Source organism: Caretta caretta, chromosome 5 (assembly GCF_965140235.1).
Source record: "Caretta caretta isolate rCarCar2 chromosome 5, rCarCar1.hap1, whole genome shotgun sequence".
Classification (NCBI taxonomy): domain Eukaryota; kingdom Metazoa; phylum Chordata; order Testudines; family Cheloniidae; genus Caretta; species Caretta caretta.
Genome location: NC_134210.1, coordinates 78,968,777 through 78,993,116, shown reverse-complemented (window position 1 = coordinate 78,993,116; position 24,340 = coordinate 78,968,777). Strand labels below are relative to the sequence as shown.

Genomic DNA, 24,340 nt, shown 5'->3' with positions numbered 1-24,340 from the left:
AGGGAACTGCAAAACCTGTAGGTATGGGAGTTTGTTTTCAGCCTGCCTTTATGGCTTTATCTTTACAAGTTGTTAACTTTAATATGGGACAGCTGTCAAGAGAAGAAATTTCAGTTTTGCTTTAAATGATCTTTATGATGTTATTTAAAAATAAAGCTATTTGTAGTAATTATTCAGGTTAGGGTTATCAAAAATCTCCAAGAGGAGTGAGGACATTTTGTTATTTATGGAAAGTAGGGAAACAGGGAGGCAGATATTTAAGAAGAGTAGAATCCACAGAATCTGTATTGACTGAGCTTTCTCTGCCAAAGGGTTCACGGTCTGTTGGTGTCAGTATAGAAAAGGCAAATGCACTCATTTAGTACACCAATTCGAGACACCAATATTCCTCTATTATGAACAAAAGAGAAAAAACTAGCTGAGAAACCATCTAGTGTGTTATTGCCAAAGGAGATCAAGATTTCCACCAAGGTTTCTGGAAAAGTGGTGGAGGAAGGAGAACTTGCTATAAAAAGTATGTTGTGTGCTTTAACTCTGTAAAGGAAATGAATACAGAAACAAGGCTGCTGCCCTGAAGACCTCACAGTACAATCTAAACAGGCAATGAGCACACCAGTGATAGGAAAAGCAAGTAATTGTTAGCAGTGAAGTCTAGAACATGTCTTATTATAGTGTCTGGTTTGGAGGTTTATTTCTTTTGCTAGCACTTCTGGGGAGTGACAAAAGGACGATCATTTACAGACGTCCTGGAAGTAGTGTGTTTTAAGGCAGACTATGAAGAAAAGAGGGTAGAGGCACAGCATGCCAAATCCAGGCATAGGGGGACATGTGAAAGAAAGCAGTTGAGAACAGAACACAGACATAAATGCTGCAATTATTCCTAAGTTTTGAGCAGAGCAAAGAGGGCAATGGGTAAGTGAAAAGATGTCAAAAACAGAGAAGTAGGGAGGAACTAAATTGTGCAGGGAATAAATGGGCAACTACAGAAGTTACATTGAAGTTAGATAACCAGAACTGGAGGACAGTTATGACTATATTTAGCAGAGTACTCCTTACACATCAACAGCTTGATTCTGCCACCATTACCCACACTGAGCAGTACCTTACTAACTACCTGATCCTGAAACACATTACTCACAAATGTAAGGCATGGGACCACTCCAGTGTGTGTAAAGTTAAGCTTGTGAATATATATAGATTTTTTGCAGGACTGGAGCCTCAGTGAGTAGTGTGATTGATTTTGATAGGTATAATCAGCATGAGCACAAGGGGAAAAATAGGCCCCAAATGAATATGGGAGATAAATATGGATTGAAAAGAAAATGTAACTGAAAAATTTTAAATGGCAGCTAGTTGCACAATGAGGCTATCTACCAAGGAGAAAAAAGTTAAGAAATGCATGCACATAGTAACTACTGTGCAAAATCTACACAACAAATCATATTCTTATTCCTATAGGGCTCTCTAGTAAACAGGAGCTCAGCAGGCGCATTCCACTTTTCTGTCACCTTCAGTGAACTGCTTCTTTTCCAGACTTCTTGTTTCAGAAGAAACTTATGGAATAAGACATTTGCCTTTCAGAACAGAAATTTTAAATAGAAGCATCCAGCTCCAACTATTGGATGGGGGACAATCACATTCTCCTTTAACACCCTTCTAAGCAACTCAAAAAGAGTAATGGATTTCAAGTTGGGAAATTAGTGAGTAAAATGTATTATCTCATACATATAAATGAGATGACTATTCTTAGCCTTTGGAAAAGAACAAACTTAGTATTCATTTAGTATTGGATAAATTCAATATTGCAACAAGTGCAGTGGAAGGACTATAATACAGTAGGCCTTTTTCTTCTCTAACTTTGTGGGTACATATGAGCCACATGTTCAACTCAACATACAGGAGTTTGGCCACCCAACTCTCTAACGTTAACAAATTGCATGCTTGACTAGATATAAATGATCTCCTCCAAAAGATTCCTTTTCTACAGAAATATGCATTATTTCATGCTTTTACAAGAATAAATCTACCGACATAAGATTCTACTGATGTTTAACAACAATATGGCAGTACAAAAGAACCAAAAAGAAAGGAAAGCATGAATAATCTGAGAAACCTCCCTCTCCCTTAACAAAACATATGGAATATACTGACATCTCTTTTATGAGAGATGACGTGCAATGCACACAGTTAAGATAGGACATTACCAGTGACACTGTCATAAAAATAAAGGGAAGGGAAACCACCTTTCTGTATACAGTGCTATAAAATCCCTCCTGGCCAGAGGCAAAGTCCTTCTACCTGTAAAGGATTAAGAAGCTCAGGTAACCTGGCTGGCACCTGACCCAAAATGACCAAGGAGGGGACAAGATACTTTCAAATCTGGAGGGGGAAAAGGCTTTTGTCTCTCTGTGTGATACCTTTGCCAGGAACAGATCAAGAATGCAAGCCCTCCAACTCCTGTAAAGTTAGTAAGTAATCTAGCTAGAAAATGCATTAGATTTTCTTTGGTTTGGCTTGTGAAATTAGCTGTGCTGGAGGAAATGTGTATTCCTGTTTTTGTGTCTTTTTGTAACTTAAGGTTTTGCCTAGGGGGATTCTCTATGTTTTGAATCTGACTGCCTGTAAGATTATCTTCCATTCTGATCTTACAGAGTTGTTCTCTTATCTTTTTTTGTTCTTCTAATAAAGTTCTGGTTTTTTAAAGAATCTGATTGGGTTTTTTGGGTCTTAAAAATCCAAGGCTGGTTTGTACTCATCTTGTTTATTCTCAAGCCTCCCCAGGAAAGGGGGTGTAAGGGCTTGGGGGGATATTTTGGGGAAATAGGAACTCCAAGTGGTCCTTTCCCTATTCTTTGTCTAAATCACTTGGTGGTGGCAGCATACTGCTCAAGGACAAGGCGAAATTTGTGCCTTGGGAAAGTTTTTAACCTAAGCTGGTAAAAATAAGCTTAGGCGGTCTTTCATGTGGATCCCCACATCTGTACCCTAGAGTTAAGGGTGGGGAGGGAACCCTGACATGGTGGCAGAGCGGTGGGATCATTTTGAACCAGAGATCATTTTGAACCAAAAGCACAGACCTGAAGAGGTTTGTTTGTTTTTTAACTGAAAGCAGCTAGAGCTTTTTCTGTCTCTTTGCCTGGCGGCAGAGGTGGTAGTTTTTTAACAAAAGGATTTTTCTGTAGGCTGGGAACAGCTATCAGAGGCAAAGATATCAGGTTACAGCACAGCGAATTGGGAATTCACAAGCAGATTTTTTTTTTCTTTCTAACTCTCGGGTATAGCTAGGTTGAACACAGAGAGGCTAGGATGACAGAAAGCAATGTCCAACAGAAACTGGAATTAGCCAGATCTGAAGCTGAGGAAAGACAGAAGGAACATGAAAGACTGGAAGAACTCGGACAGATAAAGATTGATGCACATGCAGCCAAAGAAAAGGTTGCTAGGGAGGCAGAAATGGCCAGAGAAAAAGCCAGGGAAAAGACAGAGGAGGCTGCCCAAGAGGCTGCCCACACGAGAGCTATGGAGGCAAAAGAAAAAGAAATGGAGGAGAGGGAAAAAGAGAGGAAGCATGCACTGGAGATAAAGAAGGCAACGGCTCAGCAGAATTACCGAATAACCCTAACATTCCTTCCCCAACATTCCACAAATGGGAGTGACTATGTCCATAGTATGATGAATCCAGTGATATTGCTGAATATTTTCTCACCTTTGAGAAACTGAAACTGTGCACACTCCATAAAATTCCTGATGCTCATAAGATGACATTGGTCGCAAAATTGACTGGAAGAGCTCTGGACATATTCAACAAGATGCCTGTTGAGGAGGCTTCTGACTAAGATAAATTCAAGGATTTGGTTTTAAAACAATTTCAAGTTACACCTGAAACTTACAGAGTAAAATTTCAAACCCTTAAGAGAGGGCCTGGACTAAGTAATGTGGCTTATGTAAACCAGATAAAGGATCTGTTAGCTAAATGGGTCAAAGGAAGGGGTGTCACTGGCTTTGAAGGAGTGTGTGATTTGATGGCTCAGGAACAATTCCTGAATATGTCCGATGACGATATAAACAGTGTTTATGGGTAAGAAAATGGACTCAGCAGAAAATCTTGCTTCTTATGCTCAGCAATACGAGCAGTGCCAGACTGCCAGAGAGGCGCGGCAAACCAGAACAAAATGGGTGGAGGGAGGAGAAAGGAACAACCCTGGTCGCAGTTTGAGCAGATACCAGAAGGGACACCCTCAGACCACACCCTACTACTGCGGGCAGCCCAAGGCCCCAACTACACCCCAAGGAAAACTCCAGACACCTTATCGTCCCACCACACTGTTCTCCAGCAACCCACCTCGCCCCAGTGACCAGTCAGTTGTGCGATGTCTTAAATGTAACGAGCTGGGCCATGTAAAGGCCAACTGCCCCAAGAACCCCAACAGATTACAGTTCATTGCACCAGAGTCCCACCAAAGATCCTCAGGCCCAGATGCCTCACAGATACCCTCAGAGCGGAGGGAAACTGTGAGTGTGGGCGGGAAGAAAGTTACAACGTGGAGAGACACCAGAGCACAAGTGTGGCTATCCACCAATCCTTAGTGGACCCCACATTCATCGACCCAGAGGTCCAACTGATGATTCAACCCTTCAAGTTAAACTCTTTTGACTTGCCTACAGCCAAGTTGCCTGTCCAGTACAAGAGCTGGTCAGGAACGTGGACTTTTGCAATCTATGATGATTATCCCATTCCCATGCTGCCGGGGGAAGACTTGGCCAGTCATGTGAAGCTAGCCAAGAGGGTGGGAATGGTCACCTGCAGCCAGGCTAAGCAAGCTGTCACACCTAGCTCTGTTCCAGAGACTTCTACCAGGGCCCAGTCAGAGATGATGGAACTAGACCCCATGCCAACGTCTGCGATAGCAGTAGTGGATCCAGTCCTAGAGACCCAGACAGAGCCAGTCCCAGAACCGGAACTGGCGGAACAACCAGCACCAGAACCATTGCCAGCACTGAATCTAGTGCTTGCAACCCCAACACCAGAGGGCCGCACCGAACCTGCACTGGCAGCAGCAGATAACCCTACACAAGAGACTCAGCCAGAGCCTGAACCCCAACATAGTGCACCAGCGGAGAGCGGTTCACAGTCACCAGAAACAGCCCCATCCCCTATATCGCTTCCAGAGGGACCAAGCCCAGGTCCACAATCCAATGAGGAACTGATGTCTCCAGCATCAAGGGAACAGTTCCAGACCGAACAGGAAGCAGATGAAAGCCTCCAGAAAGCTTGGACAGCAGCACGAAGCAACCCACCACCTCTCAGGACTTCTAATTGATCCAGGTTTGTTGTAGAAAGAGGTCTTTTATACAAGGAAACTCTTTCTGGTGGACACCAGGAAGATTGGCATTCTCAAAGACAGTCGGTAGTTCCAACTAAGTACCGGGTAAAGCTCTTAAGCTTAGCCCACGATCATCCTAGTGGCCAAACTGGGGTGAACAGAACCAAAGACCATTTGGGAAAGTCATTCCACTGGGAGGGAATGGGAAAGGATGTTTCTACCTACGTCTGGTTTTGTGAGGTGTGCCAAAGAGTAGGAAAACCCCAAGACAGGTCAAAGACCCTCTCCAGCCACTCCCCATCATCAAGGTTCCATTTCAGTGAGTAGCTGTGGATATTCTGGATATTTTTTTCCAAAAAAGACACCCAGAGGAAAGCAGTATGTACTGACTTTCATGGATTTTGCCACCCGATGGCCGGAAGCAGTAGCTCTAAGCAACACCAGGGCTAAAAATGTGTGCCAGGCACTAGCAGACATTTTTGCCAGGGTAGGTTGGCCCTCCGACATCCTCACAGATGCAGGGACTAATTTCCTGGCAGGAACTATGAAAAACCTTTGGGAAGCTCATGGGGTAAATCAATTGGTTGCCACTCCTTACCACCATCAAACAAATGGCATGGTGGAGAAGTTTAATGGAACTTTGGGGGCCATGATACGTAAATTCGTAAATGAGCACTCCAATGATTGGGACCTAGTGTTGCAGCAGTTGCTTTTTGCCTACAGAGCTGTACCACATCCCAGCTTAGGGTTTTCACCATTTGAACTTGTATATGGCTGCAAGGTTAAGGGGCCATTACAGTTGGTGAAGCAGCAATGGGAGGGGTTTACACCTTCTCCAAGAACTAACATTCTGGACTTTGTAACCAACCTACAAAACACCCTCCGAACTTCTTTAGTTCTTGCTAAAGAAAACCTAAAACCTAAAAACCTAAAACCTAAATCAAAAAGAGCAAAAAACCTGGTATGATAAACATGCCAGAGAGCGATCCTTCCAAGATCAGGTCATGGTCTTGAAGGCGCTCCAGGCCCATAATATGGAAGCGTCGTGGGAAGGTCCATTCATGGTCCAAGAGCACCTGGGACCTGTTAATTATCTCATAGCATTCCCCACCTCAAACCAAAAGCCTAAGGTGTACCATATTAATTCTCTAAAGCCCTTTCATTCCAGAGAATTAAAGGTTTGTCAGTTTACAGCCCAGGGAGGAGATGAGGGGGAGCGATAGCTCAGTGGTTTGAGCATTGGCCTGCTAAACCCAGGGTTGTGAGTTCAATCCTGGAGGGGGCCATTTAGGGATTTGGGGCAAAAATTGGGGATTGGTCCTGCTTTGAGCAGGGGGTTGGACTAGATGACTTCCTGAGGTCCCTTCCAACCCTGATATTCTATGATGCTGAGTGGTCTGAAGGTGTCTACTCTGAAGGGAAAAGTGATGGTGGCGTGAAAGAGGTGAACCTCTCCATGACCCTTGGGTGTATGCAGCGACAGCAGATCAAGGAGCTGTGGACTAGCTATGTGCCGACGTTCTCAGCCACCCCAGGACTGACTGAACGGGCATACCACTCCATTGACACAGGTAACGCTCACCCAATTAGAGCTGAACCTTATCGGGTGTCTCCTCAAGCTAAAACTGCTATACAACGGGAGATCCAGGATATGCTTAAGCTTAAGGGGTGTAATCCGCCCCTCTGGCAGTGCATGGGCATCTCCAGTGGTTCTAGTTCCCAAACCAGATGGGGAGATACTTTTTTGCATGGACTACCGTAAGCTAAATGCTGTAACTCGCCCAGACAACTATCCAATGCCACGCACAGATGAACTATTGGAGAAACTGGGATGGGCCCAATTCATCTCTACCTTGGACTTAACCAAGGGGTACTGGCAGGTACCGCTAGATGAATCTGCCAAGGAAAGATCAGCCTTCACCACACATCTCGGGCTGTATGAATTTAATGTGCTCCCTTTCGGGCTGCGAAATGCACCCGCCACCTTCCAAAAACTTGTAGATGGTCTCCTCGCGGGATTGGGAGAATATGCAGTCGCCTACCTTGACGACATGGCCATATTTTCGGATTCCTGGGCAGAACACCTGGAACATCTACGAAAAGTCTTTGAGCACAAAAAAGAGGCAAGACTAACTGTTAAGGCTAAGAAGTGTCAAATAGGCCTAAACAGAGTGACGTACCTTGGACATCAGGTGGGTCAAGGAACTATCAACCCCGTACAGGCCAAAGTGGATGCTATCCAAAAGTGGCCTGTCCCAAAGTCAAAGAAACAGGTCCAATCCTTCTTAGGCTTGGCTGGATATTACAGGCAATTTGTACCGCAATACAGCCAAATTGCCGCCCCACTGACAGACCTAACCAAAAAGAAACAGCCAAATGCAGTTCAGTGGACTGAAGAGTGTCAGAAGGCCTTTAACCAGCTTTAAGCGACACTCATGTCTGACCCTGTGCTAAGGGCCCCAGATTTTGACAATCCGTTCCTGGTAACCACAGATGCATCCAAGCGTGTTGTGGGAGCATTTTTAATGCAGGAAGGACCGGATCAAGAATTCCATCCTGTCGTGTTTCTCAGCAAGGAGAAAGAGTTCAGAGTGGGGAGGGAACCCTAACAGACACCTTCAAAAGAAATGAAGCAAACATCAACTAAGGTAACCTGAAGTTATATCAACTAAGTTACACACCTAGAAAGGAGAGAGATAATTTACCTTTTTATGGAGGGCATGAAATTCACTATACCTCTTTTCGACAAAATGTTTTCTTCCACTCATCAGCACCTCTATCTTAAAGACCTGTAAAAATATCAATTAAAAAGAGATTAATTTCACCCACTCAAAACATTCAGTCATCTAACACATTAATTTTGTGACCATGATGTATTTCATTCCTTTAATTACAGTAACTGATCCCCAAAAATCCAGAAGACTCAGGAGACACTGGAGTAAAACATTGATTAATGAGGACTCTGACTAAATGCTCTACTAATAAGTTTGTTCAGCAAACACATTTAAAGGCAATTAAGCTTTGGATTTTTTTTTAATCTTTAGCTTTTATTATACAATAATAATCCCTTATAGAAATTATTTCACTGAAGGGAGAAGAAAACAAAATGGCAATGAAAACATAAACAGAACAAATACAGGGATTTTGTTTCTCTCTCTCTCTCATACAATGCTGCATAGTAACTGCCACACATATGTACAATATGTTCCTCATGACAGAAGTAGTATGCCTTCTACAACAGAAGAGAAATAAATGTGAACAGTACATTGTAGGTTAATTTCTTCCTAACCTGCATATTCATCTCTAATCTCAGCTGGGCTTGTTCTACTGTTTACACCATGGAAAAAAATGTGGTAAAGGCTCGTTTTCTTTGCATGATACGTATGACAGCTGTTGCTGCTGCCTGTGGAAGGTTGAAAGGCCAGACAAAGAAGCTCTCTCGATCCACTAATTAGTGGCGACTAACATGACATTTGCTTGATTCTCAGGTCACTGGATCAAGTTCTGAGGGCAAGTGATGAGAAATATTTTGAAATGCTTGTGAAAACATGGTCTATTAAACGAAGACAAGATCAGTCAAAAAGCAACGTAAAGAGGGGTGTCTGCTGTTTCCAGCAGTTCTTACACTTGTTCTGTTTTGCTTAGGAAATACTGGAAGTAATTATTCCCAGGATGGTGAGAGGCTATACAAAAGAACAGTATATTACATAAGGACCCAGATTTTGGCCCACTCTACTGTCCTTTAAAATGAGTTTGGAAACACTGTTCACACTCAGATCCAGATAAAATGATTTCTACCAGAGTCTGGCCAGATAGCATGGCTCAGACTAAGCTATTCAGGAGTGAGTTGGAACCCATTTTTCAGTGTATGGTGGGTTCTCTGCTAGAACATGTTTTTTAAACATGATTCAAATATGCAATGATTTTCACTGGTTGCCCAAACATGTTAAAAACCAATTTAGTTAGAATCTTACTGAAGCCATGTTAAACATGGGCTTTAATTTGGTTTGAGCCATAATATGAATAGATCCAGAGTGAAGACAATATTTAGCAGGGTAACTTCACTATATACAGATCTTCATTAATACCAGAATTAGTTTGTACATTATAATCCATTGAAACAATTGGGGATTTCATTCTATTTCACTATAACAGGAATTTTACTATATCCAAGTCACTTTGAGCAGCTTAACCCATTTTTTGGCTACCAGAAACTCTGTCCCCAGAAATTATTTGCTCCTTGCAAAGCTTCAAGACATCAGCAGACATATTTTACAAATTCACAGCTGTAAATGAAATGATATGTATGAAGAAAGGTTTTAAAAGATCAACTTAAAGTTAGCTGCTAATTTAACATATTTTTAATGTCTAAGCTATAAACACTGTAACTTTTAAAATGAGCAGTAGCTGGAAGGGAAATCCTGTCTATATAATGTGCGTGTAAGTCAATTTCAATTAATTGCACCACTTCACCAAAGTAGCATTTCTTTCAGAGTGCATTCCAGAAATACAAGAGACAAAATGCTTTTGAATATGCAGAAAATGAATCATCTTTAGATCTGAAGAACTCTGGAGAATTAAGTGGCTGAGAAAACTGGATACTGGAATATGAACCTGACCAGTTCGGTAGTGATCAAAAGTCATTACCTTTTAATTGCTGTGGTGATCTGTGTAAAATTAATTGATAGTCTCCATTCAGTTTGGAGTGACACATGTCTATGTCACACACACGCAAAAAAATTGTCTCATTTGGCATGCTGGTTAGCAGCCTCAACACATAAACTAAGGAAGGAATGAACATGAAGACTAAACAACACTCCACGTGCGGGTTGAGACACATTGGTGGGGAAGTTTAAGCTGCTGCTCCCTGGGCACTACAAGTCCCCAGGGCTGTCCATCAGACAATTTTCATGAGAATTACAAATTCACGTAAGTCAAGTTTTGCCCTCAGTCACACACATGCAACTTCAGTGAAGTAAATCTGTTTCCCTTTGAAGTCAGTAGAGTTGAATGGTTCTTGCAGGAGGTCAAATTTTGACCCAAGGTGGGGGTGAAAAGGAAATGAAAAGCTCTAGGCAGGCTGTTTTTTCAGTGCATATATCTATTTTATCGCCAACTGATCTATGTTTCAGAACTAGTTTATGAACTATGTAAATAGTTCCAGGGCCCCAGAATTGGTATTTCATTTTTAAGCTCAGATTTTCTCACCAGGGAAGAAACAGGAACGTTTTAATAACTATGCATATAATTACTGGGAATCAAGGAGGCAGCATCCATCAGTTGCAGAACAGAGTAGCTGGTAGCTTTCACAGAGGCTATAAGAGATTTGCCTCAATGGTGTCTGTCCATGATGCTGCTGCCATTTCTACTACAATGAAATCTACTGCCTTCACATCATCTGTTACTTACACCAATATGCAGGCTTGAATCATAGAATATCAGGGTTGGAAGGGACCTCAGGAGGCCATCCAGTCCAACCCCCTGCTCAAAGCAGGACCAATCCCCAATTAAATCATCCCAGCCAGGGCTTTGTCAAGCCTGACCTTAAAAACTTCTAAGGAAGGAGATTCTACCACCTCCCTAGGTAACGCATTCCAGTGTTTCACCACCCTCCTAGCGAAAAAGTTTTTCCTAATATCCAACCTAAACCTCCCCCACTGCAACTTGAGACCATTACTCCTTGTCCTGTCCTCTTCTACCACTGAGAATAGTCTAGAACCATCCTCTCTGGAACCACCTCTCAGGTAGTTGAAAGCAGCTATCAAATCCCCCCTCATTCTTCTCTTCTGCAGACTAAACAATCCCAGTTCCCTCAGCCTCTCCTCATAAGTCGTGTTCCAGACCCCTAATCATTTTTGTTGTCCTTCGCTGGACTCTCTCCAATTTATCCACATCCTTCTTGTAGTGTGGGGCCCAAAACTGGACATAGGACTCCAGATGAGGTCTCACCAGTGTCGAATAGAGGGGAACGATCACGTCCCTCGATCTGCTCGCTATGCCCCTACTTATACATCCCAAAATGCCATTGGCCTTCTTGGCAACAAGGGCACACTGCTGACTCATATCCAGCTTCTCGTCCACTGTCACCCCTAGGTCCTTTTCCGCAGAACTGCTGCCTAGCCATTCGGTCCCTAGTCTGTAGCTGTGCATTGGGTTCTTCCGTCCTAAGTGCAGGACCCTGCACTTATCCTTATTGAACCTCATCAGATTTCTTTTGGCCCAATCCTCCAATTTGTCTAGGTCCCTCTGTATCCTATTCCTGCCCTCTAGCGTATCTACCACTCCTCCTAGTTTAGTATCATCCGCAAATTTGCTGAGGGTGCAATCCACACCATCCTCCAGATCATTTATGAAGATATTGAACAAAACCGGCCCCAGGACCGACCCCTGGGGCACTCCACTTGACACCGGCTGCCATCTAGACATGGAGCCATTGATCACTACCCGTTGAGCCCGACAATCTAGCCAACTTTCTACCCACCTTATAGTGCATTCATCCAGCCTGGGCCCAGAGTGGGGGGCTTCCTTCCCTCTCGTGGTCTTCCACCCTTGCGACTTACCTGGTGGCCCAGAGCAAGGGGGCTTCATCGACTCTCAAGGTCTGTCACCCCCTCGAGTTACCTGGCGCCACGCACAGTGTCACAAACAATTCCCTCCTCTGAAAGCACCCAACAAGAGGGACAGGCTGTGGGGTGGACAATCCAGGGGGGGGGCACGTGCACCCACGTGTGAAGAACCCTTCTAAGGTGGTGGTGTTCGCAGCAGCAATGGCTGGGGCTGGGGTCCCTTACTCTCTCTCCATCAAAGGGTCAAACAAAGGAAACCGGACAGGGACACCACCAAGCAGAGAACCTCGGACAGCGCCCACCACTCCTCAAAAGCATCAAGAGAGTCGGTGGACACCGCCCAGAGGAACTCCGCTCGGATACGTGAACGGACCAAGGATCGGAAAACGGCCCCACAGTCACAGGAAACTCCATCGGCCAACCTCCTCTCTCTGGTTTTATAGATGGCCATTTTAGCCAGGGCCAGGAGGAGGTTAACTAGGAGATCCCGCAACTTTGTGAGGCCACGAATGGGGAGTGCATAAATAAAAAAGTGAGGGTAAAAATGCAACCAGAAACGTAATAAAAGATTTGTGAGGAGCCGGAACAGGGGCTGCAGCCTGGCGCACTCCAAATATACGTGTGCCAGGGTTTCCCTCACACCACAAAAGGGACAAGTATCTGGGATTGGGTTGAAACGCGCCAAGTACATGCCCGTGCTCACAGCTCCATGAAGGAGCCGCCAACTGATGTCCCCGACGGGCCTCGGAACCAAGGTGGAATATAGGCTGGCCCACCGGGGCTGCTCACCCTCCAGAGGTGGCAGAAGGTCTTGCCACTTTGTGTCAGGGCGGGACACTAGGGTGAGGGCGTGAAGGGTGTGGAGCATGAGCTTGTATAGATGTTTCCTTGGCACAGTTTGGAAGCATACCGGCTGCAGTTCATACAGCCGGCTCGCAGTAAAGGGGTGAGCGGATCGATTGGGTCTGCGGGGCAGGGGTCCAATTAAAAGGTCTGGCGGGCCTGGGGAAGAGAGTGGGCGGGGCGTGCCCTTGAGCAGGACCCAGTCGAGGTAAGCTCGAGCAGTGGGTGGCAAAGCAGCCGTCGCCTCCTGAAGTACGCGCCGGGGGATACTGAGGTCTGGAGAGCCCCATGTGCTGAGCAAGCATCAGGGGGTCCAGCCAGTCTCCCCGGTCTTAGTCCAGGAGGTCTCCGACTCTCGTGACTTCTGCCAGGATCAAGCTCTGGTGCACCGACCGGGACTCCGCCACCTGCACACGGAACTGGGTGTTGTGTAGGGGCTCTGCGAGGAGATCTGCCCCCTCGGTGGCCGCCACGGACCTGGTCATTAAAAACAGTTTCCTAGTCCGGAGGAGGTCCTGGTAGAAGACCAGCAGCCCGGAGAGGTCTCGCGGAAGACCTCCCAGACGGAGATAAAAGAGCTGCCGGTCGTATCGGAGCCCTCGGATGCGGTGCGCCAGTATGCTCCACACCGAACTGCCTGCACCATAGAGGAGCCTCTGTAGGGCCTGGAGGCAGAAGATGCGGACCTGAGTATGCAGACACTTCATCTACCCCGAAGGAAGGAGGACAGTGCCTGAAGAACCCCTACAGGGGCCCAGTGCATTCCTCACCAAAAGAACCCCAGAATCGATGTTCGGAGGTTGGTCAGGAAACCCGCAGCCAGGACCAGGGTGTTGAGCCGGTACCAGAGCATAGACAGGACTAGTTGATTAAGCACCAGCGCTTTCCCTCAGAGGGAGAGACATCAGAGTAGTCCCGTCCATTTCCGGAGCCGCTCTGTCACCCCGCCCTCTAAATTTTCTCAGTTCTCCAGCGGAGAGGGATGCGTGGCAGAAAGGTAAACGCCAAGGTAGAGCAGCAGACCTGCGCTCCACCGGACGGTCTGAAGTGCGGGTGGGAGGGAGCTCGCCTGCCGCCAGTCTCCTACTGCCAAGCCAGAGCTCTTGACCCATTTGACTCGGGCAGAGGAGGCTGCTGAATAGATGGCCTGGCAAGCCTCCACCCACGCCAAGTCGCCCGGGTCCTGGACCACAAGGAGCACGTCATCAGCGTAGCCAACAGGACCAGCCGCAGCTCCGGCTCCCGCAGCACCAACCCGGTCAACCTCCTGCGGAGGAGACAGAGGAAGGGCTCGATAGCCAGAGCGTATAGCTGGTCCGAGAGGGGGCACCCCTACCGTACTCCTGGCCCGAAGCTGACCGGTTCGGTCAGGGTCCAGTTGAGCTTAACCAGACACTCTGCACAAGCGTACAGCACCCAGAGAAAACCCACAAACTGGGGTCTGAAGCCAAACGCCTGCAGAGTGCTCAGGAGGTACCCGTGGTCCACCCTATCGAACGCCTTCTCCTGATCTAGGGACAGGAGGGCGAACGACAGACCGTCTCTACACCCGAGTTCCAAAAGGTCCCGAACAAGAAATAGGTTATCAAAGATACTGCGGTCTGGGACAGTGTAGGTCTGGTCTGGTCGGATCACGTCTGCCAGCACAGACCCTAGCCGCAGCGAGTTTGCGTTCGCTACGATTTTGTAGTCCGTGCTGAGGAGCGAGAGGGGACGCCAATTTCATAAATCGCGGAGGTCCCCCTTCTTCGGCAATAAGGCGAGCACAGCTCGCGTGCACGAAAGAGGGAGGACCCTGCTCTGCAGAGACTCGGTCCAGGCTCTGGCTCTCCCGCACATCTCCGCCGGTTCCGTGAGGGGGGTGCAGTCTTCTGCCAGGAGGTAGGTGACGTGTTTTTTGGCCCCGTTCGTTTTCTCCAGGGCATAGAAGAAGCGGGAGCCGTAATCCATCTCTCGAAGGAGGCGGATGTGGGATCGAACAAAGGCGCCCCGGGCCCGATGGTCCTCGAGGGCCCGGAGCTCCTCCTGCTTCTCCCGGCACGCTCCGCAGAGGAGCGGGTCCTCGGGACTGGCGGCCAGACGCCTCTCCAGCTCTAAGACCTCCTGTTCCAACTGCTCTATTGCCGCATTTCTCCGTTGGCTGGTGCCTCAGGTGTAGTCGCGGCAGAAAAGCCAGGCATGCACCTTCCCCAGGTCCCACCATCGCCGCGCCGAGGGAAAGGCACGCAGCTGACCTCGCCAGGCCAGCCAGAATTCCTGGAAGGACGTCAAGAAGCCCTCATCCTCCAACAGGCTGTTGTTAAAATGCCAGTAGGCCGGCCCCGGCCTTTCCACACAGAGGGAGGCTGTCACGGTGGCTAGGTGATGGTCAGAAAATGGGGCCAGCCAAATGCTGGAGGAGTGGGCTCGTGAGAGATGGAAGCGTGATAAATTAAATGCGATCCAACCGGGAGTGGCTCGACCGACGGGCTTCCACCTGGACAAAGGTGAACATGGAAGTGTCATCCGGGTGGTGATCATGCCACATGCCAGGGAGTGATGTTCGACTATCTCCCGGAGGGTGTCCGCGGCGGCCGGGCTCTGCTCAGTCCCCGAGCAGTCCCGCTCCTTGAGGGTGGTATTAAAATCCCCTCCCAGGACCAGGCACTCATGAGAATCTAAGGTGCCGAGGAAGGCGGACGCCTGCTGATAGAATTGCAGCTGCTCCAGGCCCAATGTCGGGGCATAGTCGTTAACGAGGTTAACCACGAGCCCCTCCATACGGACCCGGAGATGCAGCAGGCGACCCGGCACAGCCTCAGCGACCCCTAGCACCTCGGACCTAAGGTCGGGGGAGAACAGGGTCACCACTCCAGCCTGCCAAACTGTGGAATGGCTAAAGTAGACCCTGTCCCCCCACTCCAGCCGCCAACTGTCTTTGGCGGTCGGATCCATATGGGTCTCCTGCAGGAAAACCACAGAGTACCCTCCCTCCCAAAGGAAGGAGAGCACCTGGGACCTGCGGAGAGCCATCCTACAACCCCGGGTGTTCAACGTTGCGATGGTGAGAAGTGTCATGGGGAGGGCCGGGGGGATCCTCACTGGCAGGAACACTCGCATCCCCCAGCGGGCCGCGCAACAGTCCTTGACCCGTCCCATAGGTGAGTAATTGGTCACGGAAGACGTGGACCCGCCAGTAGGCCGTGGCACCCTGCTTCCCGGTCCCTTTACGGCCCTTGTGGCCAGGAGGATTTGAAAAAAGTCCCCTCATCGCTGGACAGTAAGCTGTACCTTGTTGCGGGAGCCATGGACATCCTCTAAAAACTTCCGCAGTTCTCCTCGCAGCTCATGGGGGGGTGGGGTTACAGTTTCCCGGTTGTTCCCCGGTGGGCCCTTGGTGCCGCCCCGTGGCCCACTAAAATGGGTAAGCAGGGTGCGGACCCCCGACGGGGTGCCTGATGGGCTGGAGCTTCTAAGCCCGCCTCAAGCTCTGGGGTGATAGGGGGTGGTGGAGGGAAAATAGCAGCCCCTAATGGGTCGGGGCAGGAAAACACAAAGGCCGCTCCCTGGGGGTCATCAGTTGGAAAAGGGAAGGAGACAGCTCTGGCGGTGGCAATAACATCACAGGAGGTAGACTGGATAGGGGTAGGGGCAGGGGCAGGGCAGAGGCAAGATTCTGGGTTTTGGGAGGCAAGCAGCTGGATGGTGGCACCTCCCGATCAGGCTCGAGGGTTAAGGGGGTGGGGAGGGAGCTCTCAGTGATACTGGGCGTGGGCTCTATGGTAGATTTAGCGCCCACAGCATCAGGAGGTGGATTATCTTCTGTTGGGCACCTGCCTGGGAAGGAAGTCGATTGCTCCGCCCCTGGCGACTCGTGTCCCGGCCGTGTGGCGCCGGCTGTCACCTGAGCAGGCTCGGTGGTCATCAGCAGGGTGCCATCAGCGGCTGGGTCGATGTAGGAGTCCAGGGGCTCCTCGGAGGTGGGAGCAGAAGCAGCAGTTAGGGGGAGGGAGCATGGGGAAAAGAGGGGTGGAGTGAGGTCGCCCAAATTGAGGTTTGCTGGCAAAAGGTCGTCCTCCCCCTGGGTGACCGGGGTCAGATCTAGGGCCTCGATCTCCTCAAACATGGAGGAGAGGACACTTTCCGCCGCCCCGGGGTTCTCCCCGCTGGCACCCGCCACGACTGTTACCCCGGGATTCACGTGGGCTTCGGGTAGTGTCAGGCAGAAGGGGCTTCCTCGAGGGTCTCGGAGGGGAGGGTCTCCCGTGGAGGGGAGACACTACCTTCCAGTGCTACCACGTCTTTCCCGGCTGACACCGGTGGATGGGATGCACTCGTGGGCAAAGTGGAAGGTTTGGCATCAGTGCATTGGTCTTCCAGGGGCCTCCGCTTCGGGTAGATGAGGCAGAGCTCGAGCCTTCCACTTGCCTCGCTTCCCCTGGACTAGGGCCCAGCCCTCCATGGCATCATCTGGGGGCTGGTTGGTAGGGGTCATGTCAGGGGGTAAAGACGATGGCTCAGGGACTTGGGGGGGAACGGTGGGGCGGCATAAGGGAGGGAGGATTCTCCCTGGGGCAGGCTCTCTCCCATGCCGGTGGTATCTCTGCCACACCCTCCTCCATAGGCCCCACCAGATTGTCAGCAGCGAGGGCGGGGCTCTCCCACTTATCTGGGCGTTGTAGGGGAGGTGCCCCTTGGGCCTGTGCAGGAGTAGCGGTGGTCCGAAGAGGAGGGGGGGCAGGTTTGGGTATCGGGTGGCCAGGGGCGTCGGCAATGACGGGGCTGATGTCCTGCTGGGTCTCGGGGATCCCAGGTGCCCCTCCTTGCCGGGCTAAGAGGCGGTCCCTCCGGACATGCCCCGACAGAGGTAGCACCGGGCTTCCCCCGTGGAGAAATACACCCGGTAACGGGCCCCCTGGTGGGGGACTAGGAAGGATCCCTCGAGCGCCTCTCCGTCACGCGCCGCCGACGGCAGTAGAAGCTGCACTTGCCGGCGGAAGGAAAAGATGTGACGGAGGGCGCGGTCCTTGCAGCCCAACAGGAGAGGGCTGATAACAGAAACAGGTTTCCCCAGGGTGGAAAGGGCGGGTAGCAGGGCAGCATTGGGGAGAAAAGGAAGGACAGAGGTCAGGACCAGGCTGACGCCCAGGTCCTCCAGCGGCTCTAGGGGGACAAACATCCCCCCCCACTGCCAGGCCCCTCTCCACTGCCTCCTGGGCGGCAGCCTATGATGCTAAGAAGAAAACGACCTTCCCGTACATTTTGGAGGCCACTACAATGGCCGAGGGCCCCACCACCCTCGCCAATGCCCACACGTAGGTCTCCACATGGGGTGAGGCGGGCACCAGGAGGCATCGGACACCGTGCTTCCTTGTCATGGTGGGAAAGGGTCCCTGGCCACTATTGATGGTGGCGGAGGCGGTGGGTGGGAGAGATGACGAGGCAGCAGGCGGGGGGGCTGCCGCCGCCCAGGCATACATCCTGGGGGCCGAGGGAGGGACACCCGCAGAGCTGGTGGAGGGGACAGCAGGGAAGGATGCCATGGTCGGTGGCGGGGCCGCAGCAGTGGGAGTGGCCCCTGCCATGGAGGGCCTGGTGGTTTTAGCGGGTCCCTTCCCCTTCTTCTTGCCCTGGCCTTTCCCGCCGGCTGGGGGGGCTCCCCTAGAGTCTGGGGAGGTGGTGGGCATGGCAGCGGCGGAGGTCACCCCGGTGCCCTCCACTGCTGATGCCCCAGCAGGGGCGGTGGCAGGTGGTTAACAGGAGTTGGGGTCAGGTAAAAAGGGACAGGCTGTGGGATGGAAAGTTCGGGGGGGGGGGGTGCACATGAACCAACATACGCTTGTCCAGAGAGTCCTGTTTGGTTGGCTGGTGCTTCTGGCCCACATGGTGGAATCAGGGCGAGCAGCTAAGTCCAGAGGCAGATGTTAAACAGCCAGCAAAGATGGTGGAGGAGGCAGTTGTGAAGATGGTAGTGTGGGGGTTGGGAGGACACAGATGGATCGGGGGGTAGCTCCGTGCCACACCCCCTGTGTCCCTACAAACACAGTTAAGACACAGTAAAGGCCTCCCCCCACACGAGAGCACAGTTCGAAAGTTACTCAGTCTTGGGCCCCCTCCACGGCAATTTGTAGATTCCCCGGGCAGTGTTCCTCCGGTAGACGGCTTTTTCCCTATCTGTTCCAGGCTTTCTTTTTTGCAGCTGCAACATTCCAGGGATGCCAGAGCAGATGATAAGAAATTTTCTCGGCCAGAGATGGGTCCGCAAACAAACAGCAAGCGGCTGGGTCTGGGGGCTGGGTCCCTTCACTCCCCCCCTCCGGGGAGCGGGCCAGCAGGTGCCCCCTCTCTCAGGGCGGGTTTCAGCTGGAGCAGCAGCGGCGTCCAAGGGCGGGGAAGGGTGGTAACAGCCAGCCGGCAGCCGGCCAACACTCTAGCAACAGCAGAAAAACAACAAAAAGAAAAGAAAGGGGGGAGAGTGTCTGGCCCGGTCGGGGAGGGGAAGCTGAAAGCAGGGGCAAAAAGCAAGGAAAGCCCAGGCCCAGAGGGCAGCAGCAGGAGAGGGCTAGAAGGGAACCTTCTTCCCTGTAGAGGGAAGGAAGTTTGCTATAAATTAATTAAAGCACCTGAAGCCAGTCACATGATAAAACCCCCCTGCTTCAATCAGACAAGAGGAGGAGTTGAAGCAGAGTGGATTGGTGTGGGAGCAGAGAGCAGTTTGGAGGAGTTGAAGCAGAGTGGATTGGTGTTGGAGCAGAGAGCACTCTGCTTCAACTCCTCCAAACTGGATTGGCATTGGAGCAAAGAGCAGTTCGGAGGAGTTGAAACAGAATGGATTGGTGTTGGAGCAGAGAGCAGTTTGGAGGGAAGCAGAGAAGAGTTTGGAGAAGTGCTGCGGTGGGCTAAGAAGACCAAGACCCTAGGTAAAGGGACACCTGGTTTGTGCAAAGGGAGGGCTGGAAGCCCCACAAGCTGAAGGCAGGAGAGGGAAGTAGCCCAGGGGAAGGAACCGCTAGTTCTATACCTAAGGCCCCTGGGCTGGGACCCGGAGGAGAGGGCAGACCCGGGTCCCCCCTCTCCACTCCCCTCCCTCTCCACTCCCCTCCTCTAGGACACTAGTGGGGCAGTTAATACCCCAGTTCAGGGGCAAGAAACGGTGCCCTGAACCCCCACCCAAGAAGAGAAAGTGTGAGACCCATCATACTAGTGCCGGCAATTTGCCACAGTAGTCAAATGTAGGAGTATATAAAAGTTTTCATCCTGCTTCCATAAATGTCTTAACAATCCCCAAATGTTTACAAGTTAAATATTTTGCTTAAATGTAAAATAAAGTTTGAGCAAAGCAGCCCATAAAGCAGAAATGAATCTGAATTAATAGAAAAACATATTGTACTTATGAGTATTGATTGTTAAATTACTTCATTGTGGTTGCAGAAGTTCCAATCTTATCTCATCATCATTTACTAGATCACTTCTCACAATCTTAGCACAGAGATGAGTTTTGTGTCACTATTTTCAACAAGGGTCTCGCGATGTATGTGTGTGTGTGAGAGAGAAATCTTTGTATAAGGGATCTCCTAACAGACACAAAATACCTAGTGAATATAGACAAGTCTGACAATTTAACTGAGCAATTGCAGGCACTGACAGAAAAACAATGTGAGGAAACTGGTGCACCTAGGTGAAAGTGCCAAAATAAAGAAGGAAGAATTACGGATGAAATTGTAACAGTCCGAGGAAATTACTTTTCTATGTAAGAATGTTCACATTCTGTTGACCAGATAACTCTGAACAGACATATCACTTTTTATATGTGCGGTACAGCTAAATGCCCTGAGAATGAAAAATGTAATAATTAATCATGGAGTCAGACAACTAATGCTGCTCTTACAACAGACAGAAATTATACTTACAGTGAATGATCCACATTTAGTCTTGGCTAGGACAATAAGTACAGCAGGTTTACAGTGATGTTACTGTGTCCTTTATTAAATGCACTGGGTGAAAGGCTACCAACCCATAAATTCTGCCACTAAATACAACGCATCCTTTCTCTCTGGTACCACAACAAAAGCCTGCTCAACCATTACCAAAGCTGTTTGCACAGAGCTTAATGCAGGAGCGATTGTCCAACACACTTTAATCTGTGCAAAACGAAGAGCGGGATGAACAGCACAATACTAGCAACTCCTTCTATATACTGCTCCCATCTAAATCAATGGGACTGGAACAAGGATCAGAGGTCTGTACTTTAACTTAAGAATATAAGAATGGCCATGCTGGGTTAGACCAAAAGTCCATCCAGCTGAGTATGCTGTCTACCGACAGTGGCCAATACCAGGTGCCCCAGAGGGAGTGAACCTAACAGGTAATGCGCAAGTGATTTCTCTCCTCCCATCCATCTCCACCCTCTGACAAACAAAGGCTAGGGACACCATTCCTTACCCATCCTGGTTAATAACCATTAATGGAGTTAACCTCCACGAATTTATTCAGTTCTCTTTTAAACCCTGTTATAGTCCTAGCCTTCAGAACCTCCTCAGGCAAGGAGTTCCAGAGGTTGATTGTGTGCTGTGTGAAGAAGAGCTTCCTTTTATTTGTTTTAAACCTGCCACCCATTAATTTCATTCGGTGGCCCCTAGTTCTTATATTATGGGAACAAGTAAATAACTTTTCCTTATTCACTTTCTCCACACCGCTCATGACTTTATATACCTCTATCATATCCCCCCTTAGTCTCCTCTTTTCCAAGCTGAAAAATCCTAGCATCTTTAATCTCTCCTCATATGGGACCCGTTCCAAACCCCTAATTATTTTAGTTGCCCTTCTCTGAACCTTTTCTAATGCCAGTATATGTTTTTTGAGATGAGGAGAACACATCTATACGCAGTATTCAAGATGTGGGCGTACCATGGATTTATATAGTGGCAATAAGATATTCTCCATCTTATTCTCTATCCTTTTTTCTTTCTTTTTTTTTTTTTAAACCTTGGACAACAAAGTTGTCCAAGGTAAAAAAAAAAAAAATCCAACTCAGCTTTTTACATAAAATTGTTTACAAAAGTTGAGACAAACGGACTGATACAAACTGAACCGTATAGGTTAAAAGAACTGTGATGAGACATCTTCCAGGCTCCTGGTAACAAGTAATGGGTTGATAGGACAGTGAGCTAAAAGATTCCAGAAATGGGAGAAAGTGTTTAAAGCTGAAAGCATCAAAAAGCGTTTTAATTGGTTCATGTTAATGCTAAATGGCTGTCACATTTTTGGACATTGTTTATTTGGGTGTCACTGAAATGGAGTGGCAGGGGGGACAGCTGGACTGGAAGGAGAAAACGCCACCTTTCCATCTCTTCTTGGACCCTGGGATCTACCTTGACACCTTTGGGTCTTTATCATCCTTGATCCTGAAAGGCATCCTGACCAGACTTGGCCAGAGAGAGGAAACTGATGACATCGTCAAATAGTTGCAAAATGAAACTTAGGTTCCTGTACTTACACCCACCTATCCCACCCCTGTGACTTTTTCCTTCCCCGTCATATTTCTTCTCTTTCCTTTTCTCTTTTTTGCCTTCTGTCTAACAACAGTCTGGTTTAGCCAGACAAGATGGCATCCTTTGCAGCACTGCTGTGAGCCTGTGACCACTGAGGCTGCTAAAAGAAATGCCCTAAACCAGAGGTTTTCAACCATTTTCTTTCTGAGCCCCCTCACCCAAACATGTGATAAAAGCTCCATAGCCTGCTTGTACCACAATAACTGATTTTCTGCATATAAAAGCCAGGGCTGGCATTAGGAGGTAGCTAGCAGGGCATTTGCCTGGGGCCCCATACCCTGGGGGCCCACACGAAGCTACATTGCTCAGGCTGCAGCACCAGGTGGCAGGGCTCAGTGACCTGGGCTTCCGACCCATGTGGTAGGGCTTTGGCTTTCTGCCCTGGGCCCCAGAGAGTCTAATGCTGGCCCTGCTTGGATGCTCCCCTGAAATCTGCTTGAGGCCCCCTAGGGGAACCCGGATCCCTGGCTGAGAACCACTGCCCTAAACAGCATGAGATTGTTTACCAGGTCCCATAGAGGCTGGTATGACCAAACACGATACCCATGTTTCTCCAGCAGTGATGGTGCTGACTTTTAATTGCAACAGTGACAGAAGCTCCATTTTCTATCTTTGATTTTCTTTTCTTTCCCGTTTTGTGTGCGTTTGTCTTTTTATCTTCAAGGAAATGGGACTGGACTTCTACAACAGCAAAACAGCAGTAGCAACTACAGCTGCACACCATCTCAACTAACTTCTTTTCTTTTCCCCCAAAAGGACAGTTAATACCAATTGCCCAACAAGGGTTTTTCCCTCTACAAACTTTCTACAGCTAAAGGAAAGGGAATAAAGTACATTCTTAATTTTACTTAAACAATTTGAAATATGAAGTATTAACTGTTTTCCTTTTTTCCCTGTATCTTTAATAAAAAGCTAAAATGATTGTTAATCATTGGTTGTTACAATACGAGTGAACAAGAGATAAGTGTGGTTTTGCATCAGGTTAACTATGCACCAGTGAACATGAGTTTTATTTACATATTATCCCTTGTTCGGCCAGAGACACCCCCTTTTCCACACAACAGGAGGAGACATGAACAGGTTGGAGGGGTTAGCAGGTCATTAAAAATGTTACTGTTTCATAACAAATTCTATTTAGTTTTGGTGCAAGGAAATACACTGTTTGAGACAGAAATTTTAGTTGTCCAAGATAAGGAAATATAGAGGTATTATACACATATCTAAATTGCACAATATTTTTAAGTTTGAATCATTTATACGCTTCATATGATTTGTATAATATATACTTTAATTTGTATAATATATATCATTTATACGCTTCATATGATTTGTATAATATATACTTTATAAACTATATAAACTTATACAAACAACCTTTCAGTAGAGGGACAGACTTGTAGCATCCTGGTTTAGAATTTGTACAAGATGAGGAGAGTTGTACAAAAACCAGAAGCACTGAGGAGAAATTTACAAAAGTCATATTTCTATTAAATGAGAAACAAAACATAGGACTGAGCTTACCAATGCTATTTAACGTATGACTTACAGAAATAAATACATCCCTTTAAAAGTCTCAGCATGCCTGACAGACTTTTTGACTGAGGAATAGCTAATGCATTCAGCTCTCAAGCAGCTCAACCTTAAACCTTTGTCATGGCCATATGGAAGAAATTCCAGAACAAATGAAATGGCAGCCACGGTCCATGAAGCACTAATAGGATTTCCACATGTTTAGTGTTTCATTAATGTTCAGACAATGGCACCTTTTCTCTGGTTCAGTTGGACTATGCTCACTGCAAGACCAGGGTGTGTGGGTGGAGCCAGAGTTGGTTTTATACCTAGACTGCATTTCACTGATCCTGGAGCAAACCAGGGCTGATCCAATCATCAGCATAAATAACAGCAGTTCCATGGCTGCTCTAGCATGTACCTAGCTGCACATAGGTACACCACCCAGTACAATAGGTCCTGGTCCAAAACTGGGGCTCCTAGGCACAACAGTAATACAAATAAATAATCACACAGGTACAACAGCTGTTTTTTTGGGTGGGTTAAATACTTATTACTATTTGCATTA

General features: G+C 48.2%; 1 protein-coding gene across 16 annotated transcripts in view; it reads right to left on the bottom strand.

Annotated features, from left to right (window-relative positions):
• The window catches only part of SNX24 (sorting nexin 24), a 141,498-nt gene that overhangs the window by 54,155 nt on the left and 63,003 nt on the right, over positions 1-24,340 (bottom strand). For 10 of the 16 annotated variants that reach the window (XR_007356575.2, XR_007356574.2, XR_007356573.2 and 7 more), the window contains one exon: positions 8,030-8,113. The exons of 2 other annotated variants lie outside the window; for them this stretch is intronic. Coding sequence is in view for 7 of the 14 variants with exons in the window: in XM_048849411.2 (XP_048705368.2) it covers positions 8,030-8,113 (84 nt within the window). In the remaining 7 variants the exon portion in view is untranslated. The remainder of the gene's footprint in view (positions 1-8,029; positions 8,114-24,340) is intronic. 4 more of the 16 variants (XR_007356576.2, XR_012668536.1, XR_007356578.2 and 1 more) reach the window with 1 other exon arrangement.